At 57.1% G+C, this 10,253-nt stretch overlaps 1 protein-coding gene across 5 annotated transcripts; it reads right to left on the bottom strand.

Annotated features, from left to right (window-relative positions):
- Positions 1-1,388: 1,388 nt before the first annotated feature.
- TMEM18 (transmembrane protein 18) lies at positions 1,389-7,336 on the bottom strand. 5 transcript variants are annotated; one of them, XR_007149324.1, is made up of 6 exons: positions 7,218-7,336; positions 6,032-6,152; positions 4,394-4,448; positions 2,473-3,564; positions 1,759-1,852; positions 1,628-1,669 (listed from the first exon to the last, which is right to left on the bottom strand). XR_007149324.1 is itself a non-coding variant. In XM_047845214.1 (5 exons), the coding sequence occupies exons 1-5, from the start codon at positions 7,272-7,274 to the stop codon at positions 1,580-1,582; spliced, it is 417 nt and encodes a 138-aa protein (XP_047701170.1). In that variant the 5' UTR covers positions 7,275-7,289; the 3' UTR covers positions 1,389-1,579. The 5 variants fall into 5 exon arrangements, 2 of the variants coding, with proteins under 2 accessions (XP_047701170.1, XP_047701171.1); XR_007149326.1 differs by having other exon boundaries at positions 6,032-6,149; XR_007149325.1 differs by having other exon boundaries at positions 1,655-1,669; positions 2,517-3,564; positions 7,218-7,320.
- Between the last annotated feature and the right edge of the window lie 2,917 nt (positions 7,337-10,253).

The following is a 10,253-nucleotide window of genomic DNA, read 5'->3' as shown; positions in this document are numbered from 1 at the left end:
GTCTAGAAGATCCTATCAACTCCTTTCTAAAACTGTCAGAAATCAGGAAACTGTTTCTCTACCAAGAGTTCACAATTGTCCAGGAAAACGTTATATATTTCAATTTCAAGATTTAATTTAAAAATCTATCAAAGTGTGGGGTGCCTGGCTGGCTCAGTCGGTTGAGCATCCGACTTCAGCTCAGGTCATGATCTTACTTACAGTTCATGGGTTCAAGCCCTGCATCCAGCTCTGTGCTGACAGCTCGGAGCCTGGAGCCTGCTTCAGATTCAGTGTCCCTCTCTCTTTCTCTCTGCCCCTCCCCAACTTGTGCTCTGTCTCTCAAAAATAAATAAACGTTAAAAGAAATTTTTAATAAAAATAAAAACTATCAGAGTGTCACCTTTTAAGCTGCTAAATATAAATGTCAGATAGACTTTTTTTTTTTTAATTTAAAGAATATGTTTCGTTTAGAGGGAAAAACCTTGTTAAAATTAAGACAACTATTCACAATTTTTTTCAAACCCAAATCAAGAGCCAGCAGCATTTCCTATACTGGACCCTGCACTTTTAAAAACCTGGATCTCTACTCACCTGTCGCCCTCCAGCTACGGAAGGACCAAGAGGCCTGAGCGACAGTCTGCAAAGGAGATGCTAAGAGGTAATGGTGCACCTGTTCTAACACAAGTGCTAGCACATTCCTGAGCACCCACACTTTTAAAAAGTGAAATTTAGGAAGGACTATAATCTTGTCATCATTGTAAAAACCTATTAGCTGGAACAGCTAAACAGTCACTGAATATTTCTACTTCTATTCCCGCATCCTGAAAACCTTTCCATGGAGCCCTGACTTGAAGGCCTTTGTACCGTTAACTCCTAGAACTCCTGTGAGAACACAAAGCAGCCCCGAACTTCCTCTGCCCCGGGGCCAACTGTGTGCCCTTCACAGAAGCCTCGCCTCCTGGGCCTTGGCTGCCTGCGCTCACAAGCCTGACTCTTTTCAGGACCGTGCTCCCAGGGTCTCACGTACAGACTGCTCCGGCCCAGGGCTTCTCAATCCTGGCACTGCTAACGTGCCGGGTCAGATCATCCCTAGCTCGGGACCACCCTGGGCTCCAGCCCTCCAGTGACAACCCAGAATGTCACCAGCTTTGCCACATCCCCTCCGCGGAGAACCAGCTGGGCCGCAGCCTGGGAAGCAGCGCATGCAGGGGGTGATGGTGCCGTTGCACGGACAGCACCGTTTATCATTCGCTTCAAAGTGTGTACGTTGCTTCAACGCTTTACAATGAATACTAATCGTACAGGTGACAACTCGGCGAACTATGCACAGACACTACTGATTTACACACTTTAACAGGAAGACGCCGACATCCTGGGTCAATCCAGGGCTAACCAACACCCAGATGGAACAGGAGACTAGTGTTTATTTTAAAAACCAGTTTTAAAGTGTGTCCTACAACACAGATGTCACGATAAAAGAACCCTCTGCACAAACGTGAGTGGCCGAGTAAGGACGCCTCCGATGCGCACTTTAACCCTTGACACAACAACAGAGGAAAACAACGTCCATAAGAAAACCAACACAACTGTTCCAGTGTTATTCTTCTTTTCTCTTCCTTCCTCTTCTCTTCTCCTGTAACGTTTTCAGGTCAGTCATTACATTCAAAGTCTTTCGGACCCACATAATCTAAAAACAATGATTTTGAGACACATTTAGAATTGGAAAACACACATCCATCAACAACACTAGAACTCAGAAAGCTGTAACACACATACCACAATGATCATGGCATTGAGCAGCAGCGGTGCTGAAAACACTAGAGAAATGAACATCCCCCGTGAATCGAAATACTGGTATTTTGAAAATGACCTGTTTCAGGAAGAAATTAAAAGTTACTTGGTATAACGGAACAACGTCCTTAGCGATATTCCCTAACGTAAAGCTCCTGGAGAGCCTCTTACGTCGACTAAGGCTCCACCGCCTGCCCCACAACCGAACCCACCCTCAGCCCTTCCCAGCTCGCTCCTACTGGGCCCCATCAGGGAACGTGCAGCGGGCCCGCGGCGAAGAAGGCAGGAGCCCCGGGGCCTGGGGAAGAGGGCGGTGGGGGCAACAGCAATCAACCCTCGGATTTGCCGGGCAAAGTAAACACTCGTGCGCTCTGGTTAACGGCGAGTTTGACGTCACCTGGGACGTGCTGTGCCTTCCGTGGGCCAGAAGGCGTCACGCGCTGCACGCGCTCCAGAGCTACTCTGAGACGGTGCCAGCCGGCTCTCTGCTTGAACTCTCACCAGCAGGCTGAGTCCCTCAAGCTGCCCCTAGGCAGAGGCCGGTTGTATCCTGGGGCTCGTCTGCGGCCACCAGTGACATGCAGGACGACCGTTTATAAAGCACCTAACAACCTGTTAGCTCAGTGACAGTCACGGAGGAGCCGGCCAGCAGCCCTGGCGTCACGGCTGAGAACAGGGGAGGCAGAGCTTAGAGCTTACACTATAGGGGAGACGGTTCAGGTAAGACGACACTCAAAACGCACTCGTGTGACTGATGTTCCGGAGAAAAATGAAGCCAAGGAGCATGGAGTTGCACGTGGGCTGCAGGAAGGCTCCCGACACTCCAGCAGGGACCCGGGGGAGCCACCAGGGCCCAGCCGTGGCCAGCCTGTGGCCGTGGCTGCCGTGGCTGTGCCGAGGCCTAGGTCGAGGAGGGGCTGGCGCCTGGGGAAGCAGGCCACCGCTCGGGAGGCATGGGGGCGGGCACCGAAGGTGAGGGACAGAGCCGCGCTCGTGGTTTGTTTCCAAGGTCAAGGACCTCGGGAGGAATCTGCATGGCGAGTGAGGTCTCTGGCCAAAGTCACCAGGAGGAGAAGCGCCAGTACAGAGTGGAGCACCGTGCCTGGGGTCAGCTCTGGATGGGGGCCGAGTGTGAAGCGCTGCCCTCCTGATGGTCATCAGACCTCCAGCGGCTGGGGCGGCTGCCCTCGCACAGGAGGAAGGCAGAGAGCGGAAGGAGGGACGTCCTGAGAGAGGAGACTGGCAGCCTGGTGTCCTGGAAACCCGCGAGCAGGTGGTTCAGGGGGAGGCAGGCTGAGGTCAAGTAACCCGCGGACTGGCGGTGGGCCAGGCCCCACGCGCCCCACCCTGTCATGAACAACAGCGTTTCCGCTACAAGGTGGGGAGCGGGCCCAAGGGGACGGTGACCATCTTCCAAGTCTCATCGTGAAGGGTCCAGACGGGGGAGGCCCAAGGGGCCCTGTTTCACATTGAAAAGTGGGGATGTTCTCAGTACGTCTGGCTGAGGAGATGGGTTCAGAGGGCAGCCAGGAGCAGGTGCTGGGGCCAGAGCCATTCCCTGAAGGCACAGGCTTCTTCCAGGTCCTCAGGACCCGACGAGCAAGGACGTGTGGGGGCTGGAGAGACAGCAGGTGTAACGCAGGTGGGATGGAACGTGCACGGTCACCTAGGGTGGCTTTCCGCAACCTCCTGGAAAGCGCCAAATGGCACACATTCATGCTTCGCGGGCCAAGAGGCAAGGTCTTCAACCCTTTTTGCTGAGAGTCTAGTAGTTTTTTTTTTTCTTTCACACTGAAGAAATGTAAATGTTTTAGCACTTAGAAATATCAAGACCATTTTTAGCTCACAGACCACGTAAAACCAGTGGGCCAGATAGGGCCTGTGGACCGTTGTTTGAAAGCCACATCTAGACACACGTGTGAGGGTCCCAGATGAAGCCCCTCGGTTTGCACAGCTGTGTCTCGCTCACACGTGTGGGTGCCGGTGCTGAGCTGCACCCAGACACAGGGCCTGACACTCAGGCAGGATGATGTGAGAGCCGGAAACGGGGGCAGAGGACAAGCAGAGGGCAGTGACGGCTGGTGATGCCCCGCGGGTCTCCACACCCCGGGGAACAGAGGCTGGCAGGAGCCGTGGTGGAGAGGGAGGAGGTGGGGCTCCAGGGAGTCCACAGGCAAGGGGGTGGAGCTGCGATCACTGGAGGGCGGCCGGGGGTTTATGCCAGGAGGACATCCCGAGGCCTCGAGGACACGGCAGGTCCAGGGAGGGCAGAGAGGTCTCAGAGCACATCACCCACCGCCCTGACCAGGCATGGACCGAATTCTCTCTAAAATGCCACTTTCTCTACTCTGCAAATAGAGCTACCTCAAACAGCCCCCTGAACTGTCGCCCGCTGTCATGAACCATATCGACCAATCTTCAAATCCTAAACTGTCTGATAAGCCGTTCCTCTGACCTAAACCTGTCGGAGCAGAAGCACTTGGGCCCCCGGGGCCTTCAGCGACTTGTTTTCTCTTGCGGCTCCCGGAGTCTTGTGGTCGGCGTGCAATGCTCCCACTGCACAGACCACTCTAGAGTGCCACTCCCCAGTACGGTCAACATGCACAGGGCGTCGGCCTACCTCCAGTTCATTGCTGCTACTTCGTTGATGTACTCGGCACAATAAACTAGAATCACTGGAAGAGAGAGAAACCACGTGTCAGGATCAGGATGGCGATTGATCACCAATCTTTACAGAATTAAACATGCTGTTTACGATGGTGTATTTAACATAAATGTAAGAGAAGAGCAAGAATTTGATGAGACGTGGACTTCCTATTTTAGAGACAGTGTGAGGTAAGACTGTAACGCTTGCACACTACAGGCAGGACACCTCCCCTTGACGGAAACACGGGAAGGTCTCAGTGCACAGAGACCGGAAGCAGGTCTGCCCCTGCAAACCACGTGCGCACACGTGTGCCTGCGCCGGTGCTCCGACACGACCCGGTCACGGTGACCCGGTCACAGAACGCCCAGAGCTGCGAGGCCAGGTGTCTTCCACCGTCACACTGCCACCCCGCGGGGACAGCCGGCTAGAGACAGGCCCAGAGGTTCTGGCGGCCGCAGCAGGAATCCCGATGCCCCCCGAGCCTACCTGAGTAGAGATCGCGACCCTCCCGGAGCCCGGGACGCGGAAGCACGCGGCTCCTCGACCCCGGACCCGGAGCTCGCTCAGCACCGCGTGCTGCCACCATTCCTGCGTGAAAATTACACGGCGGGACGCGGCAAACCGCAAAGTCTGATGCTTTCAGTTCTCAGGTAAATTAAAATGGGGAAAACCTTCCCGTCCTTGACCCAAGTCACAAAACGGAAGACACCACGGCTTTAGAACCTCTGGACTCCTCCCTCCGGATTGGACCCAACGAGGCACATCAAGAAAGCCAAAGGAAAAGGAGAAAAGGGGGGGGAAAGGCTGAGACACGGAAGGCGGCGGAATGACACCATCTCTGCCAGCTGACCAGGTAATGAATCTCGGCGGTGCCACCCAGGGGCTGAGTGACCTGGGGGGCTGGGAGCCCCTCCGTGTCTCACTTGTAAAAATGTGGCAAATAACACCGCCCTGAATAAAATCAATCTGTGCGGGTCTGAGAGTCAAAGGAATCACAGAGGATGTGTACACACACGTAGAACACTGTCTGTCTGTTGCCCCCACGTGTGCAAAGTCCTCCCCTCTTCACCCTCAAAAATAAGAAACCCAACACGGTTCTTGAGTTGCCAAGTTTTCCTCACATGTCCGCTCCCGTGATCAGGCCGGCGTCTTTCTCCCAGACACCCGCCCCAGGGCCCGTGCACAAGCTGTCCTCGCGGCAGGGAGTTCACTGGGGCCCTCGCGCCGCACCCCTGCTGGTGGCTCCCTCCTGCAGGCCCTGCACACCCCGGTCTACGCGCTGCCCCCGCACCTCGCACGAGACCCCGTCCCGGAGCTCCGCTGGTTTGCCGCCTCGTCCGGATCACCGGCGGCAGCAACGCACCTCCGTCCGAAACTGCGTCGCGGAGCCGGTGCTGCCCACCACCTCGTGCGGGCCCAGAGGCGCCCGTGACAGCACGTGGCGGCAGGAAGCAGGGCCTCCGCTCATCCCTTGCGCTGCAGGACGACTTCCGCGACGCCAACGCACCGCTTCCCTCTCTCCCGAGGACGCTCTCTTACTGACGCGTCCCACCCTGCACCTGGTCACGTCACACGGCAATCTGGGTCACAGAATTCGTGCATTCTACTCACCTAAGCACAGGAAATGCCCGACCTGCAGTTTATACCTCTGGGCTGAGAGACACGTGAGCAGCAGACACAGCACGTGGAAGACGGCCAGCCCCAGGAGCCACGGCTCCGCCCAGTCCGTCTGCTGCAAGACACATGGCTAGAAACTCATCACGGTCAACTCACGCGGGGGCCAGGCGTCGCGTCTCCTGGGTCAGGGGGGCCGGCGGTCCCTCACTGCCAGCGCTCCTGGGGCTGCTGGGCGGGGCGTCCAGAGCCCTTCCCCCACAGGCCTCCCAGAAGCAAGTGTTGGGGAAGGAAGGGGGGGAGGGAGACGGAACGACTGCACCGCAGCCACCCGCAGACATTAAAGAGAAATGTCACTGCTTTAATGTCTGAGCACGCAGAACTGGGGCACCACGGATTTCCCCTTCTGTGGCCTGAATAAAATCACGTTTTAAGGCTTCTAAGGATCATCGTCCCAGGACAAGCAGGAACAGAGTTCCTGAGACTAGCACTCAAGGCCTTGGGAAATCTGAGCCATCCCAATTTGCTAGATTTCCTCCGACCTTTCTGTCAGGCCGCCAAATAGCCCTGACATGTCGGGTCTCCTCAACCGGAGGGTGGGCATGTCCGCACCCCCAGATGCTCGTATCCTCCCCCCCCAACCATGCTCGGATTTACCCTTCGTCTAGATCTCCCCTGCAAGCTCACCCCCAAGCCCTGCCCTTAGCCCCGCCCCCAGCAAACCAGGCCGGGAACTGCATCAGGACACTGCAGAGCCCTCAGGACTAAGTGTCCCCTGCCGCTTCTACACGCCCCGGAGGGTAAACTGCCCACAAGCTACCCGTCCCCATCATTGTGCGGAGGGGCAAAGGGAAGGGAGCGAGGGGGGGGGGGGTGGCCAGAACAGCGCAAGAGCAGCACCTGGAGCTCCCACTGCGCTGGGGGAGCGGTCCCCCCACCACCTCTACCCGCGGTGCGTCCACACCTAGAGCCCAGGGCCGCCCAAGAGTCCCCGCCAGGTCCGCCCCGAAGCGTCCCGCCCACCACCAGGCCCCGCCCAGGATCGGTCGGCCCACCACCAGGCCCCGCCCCCGCCCCATCCGGTGTCGTCGGCGTCCGTGGCGGATGCGAACAAACCCGGACTGCCCCACCCCCCACCCACCAACCATCACCCAAGCTGGCGACCAAAAAGGCAGCGAGTTACCGTGATCACGGCGGGAATGCTGACGGGGAAAGAGCTGACCGAGAAGGCGGACGGCATCGTCCCCGGAAAGGCCCACCCTCACCACCACCGTCTCCTGTCCCCACCCCAGTCGGTTACCACAGGGAACGCCTCCGGCGTCCCCTCTCGCGGGATTTCCACTTGTCGCGAAATCTACTCGGACCCAGCTATCTCGCGATATCTCCCGTGCCCGGTGCCAGGTCCACATCTCGCGGTTTTCTGTGGCTTTAAATCTAATGTTGAAATTGTAACTACGCTCCCAGAGTGTTTTCCCAAGCGGGCCGAGAGGCGAGAGGGGACGAGAGCGTGTTTAGTTCTCAGACCTTCAACCCAGTGGCGCTCTCGAGAACCGGGGGGCGAGTGGGAGTCTCTGCCTGCTTCCGACGCCGGCCCCGAGGGACCGAGGGGGGACGGTGTCCGCGCTCCCGGGGGACCGAGGGGGACAGTGTCCGGGGGACCGAGGGGAAGGGGGCAGTGCCCGCGCTCCCGGGGGACCGAGGGGAGAGTATCCGCGCTTCCGGGGAACCGAGGGGGACAGGGTCTGGGAGGGACCCACTTTTTCTGGCAGATAACCTTGTGCGTGCGCACACATCACCTGGGCCCGTATGTACGTGGGGTCTGAGTACACCTGGGGGTGCCGAACGTTCCACCTTTCTAACAAGCCGGGTGAGGGGGATGCTGCCTGTGGGCGACCGCAGTTGAGAAGGCCCTGGGGACGCCCTGCCTACCCTCCGCTTACAGGTGCATTCGGGTCGCTGTTCGTTAACCGGGGTGTCCAGAGCCCTGCGCCTCAGGGACGGACTCGGGACCCGCGGTTAATAGGTGAGCGCGGGCACGCGGTAGCAGGAGCGGGTGAGACAGTGTGTGTGCGGCCGCCCGCGGACCTACCCGGAAGGCGACCGTGTGCCCGCAGGGCCGGGACTGCCACGTGCGGAGACAGCGCCCGCAGTCTGGGTGGAGTGGAGCGAGGACGCGCAGTGCGCAGGGGCCCCGCCTCTGGGGCTCGTGCGGGAGCCAGGCGGCGCCAAAGGACGCGAGGAGATGGCTTCCCGGCAGGTGCGTTCCTGAGCGGCGGAATCAAACCGACACTGAACCCCGAGGGCCGCGCTCCGGTTTGAGCCGGGCTGCTGCAGCGCCCGAAACGGCGTCCGGTGACCCCGCAGGTCCCGCGGGTCCCGGCCGCAAGGGTCGTGGGGTCTGCACGCTCCCGCGCCCTCCTCCCCACGCTTTCCACTCGGCCCAGAGACCTCGAAGAACACCTGCTAGGCCAAGTCCCGCCTGCTTTGAACGCTCTGTGCTCCTGCTTCTGACGTGTTCTCCCTGCTCCCCGCTCCGCTACCGCTGCGCTCCCTTTTCAGACACTTTCGAACCTTTGCCCGGAATCGTCAGGGGGCACTCAGTTTTCCCTGCACCGAGTCAAAATCCCACTCGCATCGTGATCCTGGAGGTGGGATCCCTAGCAGTGTGTTCAACACAGAGCTGCCGTTCCGGTTCTGGGACTACATCTCCCCAGGGGGTGACCCTGTGTGCCCTCCGCCCCGGCCCTCCTTCCCCGGAGTTACTGCGGGCCGGGCTGGAACAGACCCCTGCGGGGACCCGGTCGAATCGCATTTTAGTCAGGCGCCAGCAGGTGGCAGCACGCCGCCTTGCCTCGGTCCTGCTGGCGGAGCCTGAACACCTTTTCCATGTTTTCAACAAAATCAATTTTCGAGTGTTCACAGTTGTTGAACTGAGAGGCTTTACTCTACACCATTTAATTTTAGACGGAGAAATAGTTTGGTTTTTTTCCCCGAGCATTATGGGGTAGCCGCATCTGTTCTTATCGATTCTTCTCTCATAGAATGCAGGTGTAAACTTGCAGTCACTTAACGACAGGCTTCCGAGAACTCCATAATTATGGACAACGAAAGCCTTACGGATTAAATCCAGCAAATTTTATATCTCACCTTCACTTGATATTTTCAGTATTCCACTGATGCGTCCCTACCTCAGTGCTCGGGAAGTGGTGACCACATGGGTCACAACCACACCAAACTGTGCTACTTGGTTTGGCGCGTTTCTGTCCTTCTCACTGACTGAGCCGCTCCAGGGCCTGGTCCTGTCTTATCTGTCTGATTGTTTGACACCCTCAGCACATCTGATACCTAGTAGGTTGTCCGTGAGAATGTCTGTGACCAGAGCGCCGAACACATCTGTAGCGACAGCTCACTCAGTCGTTGGAGATGAAGATCTTCTGGAATCTGTGTTTGTGTGCAGACCCTCAGGACTACGCATGCAGGCGCACTCCCGGGAGGGCTTCTTGTGTCCGCAGACAAGGAGGGAAGAGCTGAGGAAACAAATTAAGGCACTGTCTTCTCTTGGGAAAATTGAATCCATAATGACACATTATTAGTTGAAGTCGTCCCCTCCCACCCCCACCTTATTCCTGGGCCAGCAGGCACTAAAGCAGCAGTTTTCCAGAACATGTTTGGGAAGCCTCATTGTACAGCATATGGAAGGGACTGTGTTCCTCGAGCCCCATGAGGTTTCTGTAGAATTTCTTAAAATTTTATCTTGGCTAGTAGTAAACACACAAGTGCAATGTTATGTTTGGGGATTTTCCCTCTGTATTTTTGATTGCATATTGTCGACCCAAAACAGATAAGATCACTAAAGCGTGGTTAAAAATTAGGCCACACGAACATGGTATTTGGGTATTTGATGTGCTAACAGGTCGTCTGTAAGAAGCCAGAGCCAGATGACCAGGCTCTGCTGATGTCCTGGGATGAGGCCCATGGTGACACAGACATTAGTCTAAACCTCCCTCTTGGCTCTTCTGATGTGTGTGCCTGATGCCTCTCGATGGCAAATCTGTCACATGCCATCAGTGGCTGGCTCTGGGTTTATGGAAAGTGTGGAGGCATTTCCCACAATGGTTTCTGGCACATAGTGGACACTCAGGGGACGTTTGTCTAGTCATTCATAGCCTGGCCATTGGCTAATGGGGCAGGCCCTGGCCAGATGGTGGACCACCACCAG

Source organism: Prionailurus viverrinus, unplaced genomic scaffold (assembly GCF_022837055.1).
Source record: "Prionailurus viverrinus isolate Anna unplaced genomic scaffold, UM_Priviv_1.0 scaffold_33, whole genome shotgun sequence".
Classification (NCBI taxonomy): domain Eukaryota; kingdom Metazoa; phylum Chordata; class Mammalia; order Carnivora; family Felidae; genus Prionailurus; species Prionailurus viverrinus.
Note: the sequence above shows the minus strand (reverse complement) of the source record. Positions and strands in the feature narration are given on the sequence as shown.

Bases quoted from the DNA above. Each gene is read 5' to 3' on its own strand.
- TMEM18 (XM_047845214.1), bottom strand. From the start codon at position 7,274: ATGCCGTCCGCCTTCTCGGTCAGCTCTTTCCCCGTCAGCATTCCCGCC. The intron at 4,449-6,031 runs GTGAGTAGAATG...TCTCTCTTCCAG, and splicing joins CGGGCATTTCCTGTGCTTAG to TGATTCTAGTTTATTGTGCC. The intron at 1,853-4,393 runs GTAGGCCGACGC...TTCCTGAAACAG, and splicing joins GTAGCAGCAATGAACTGGAG to GTCATTTTCAAAATACCAGT.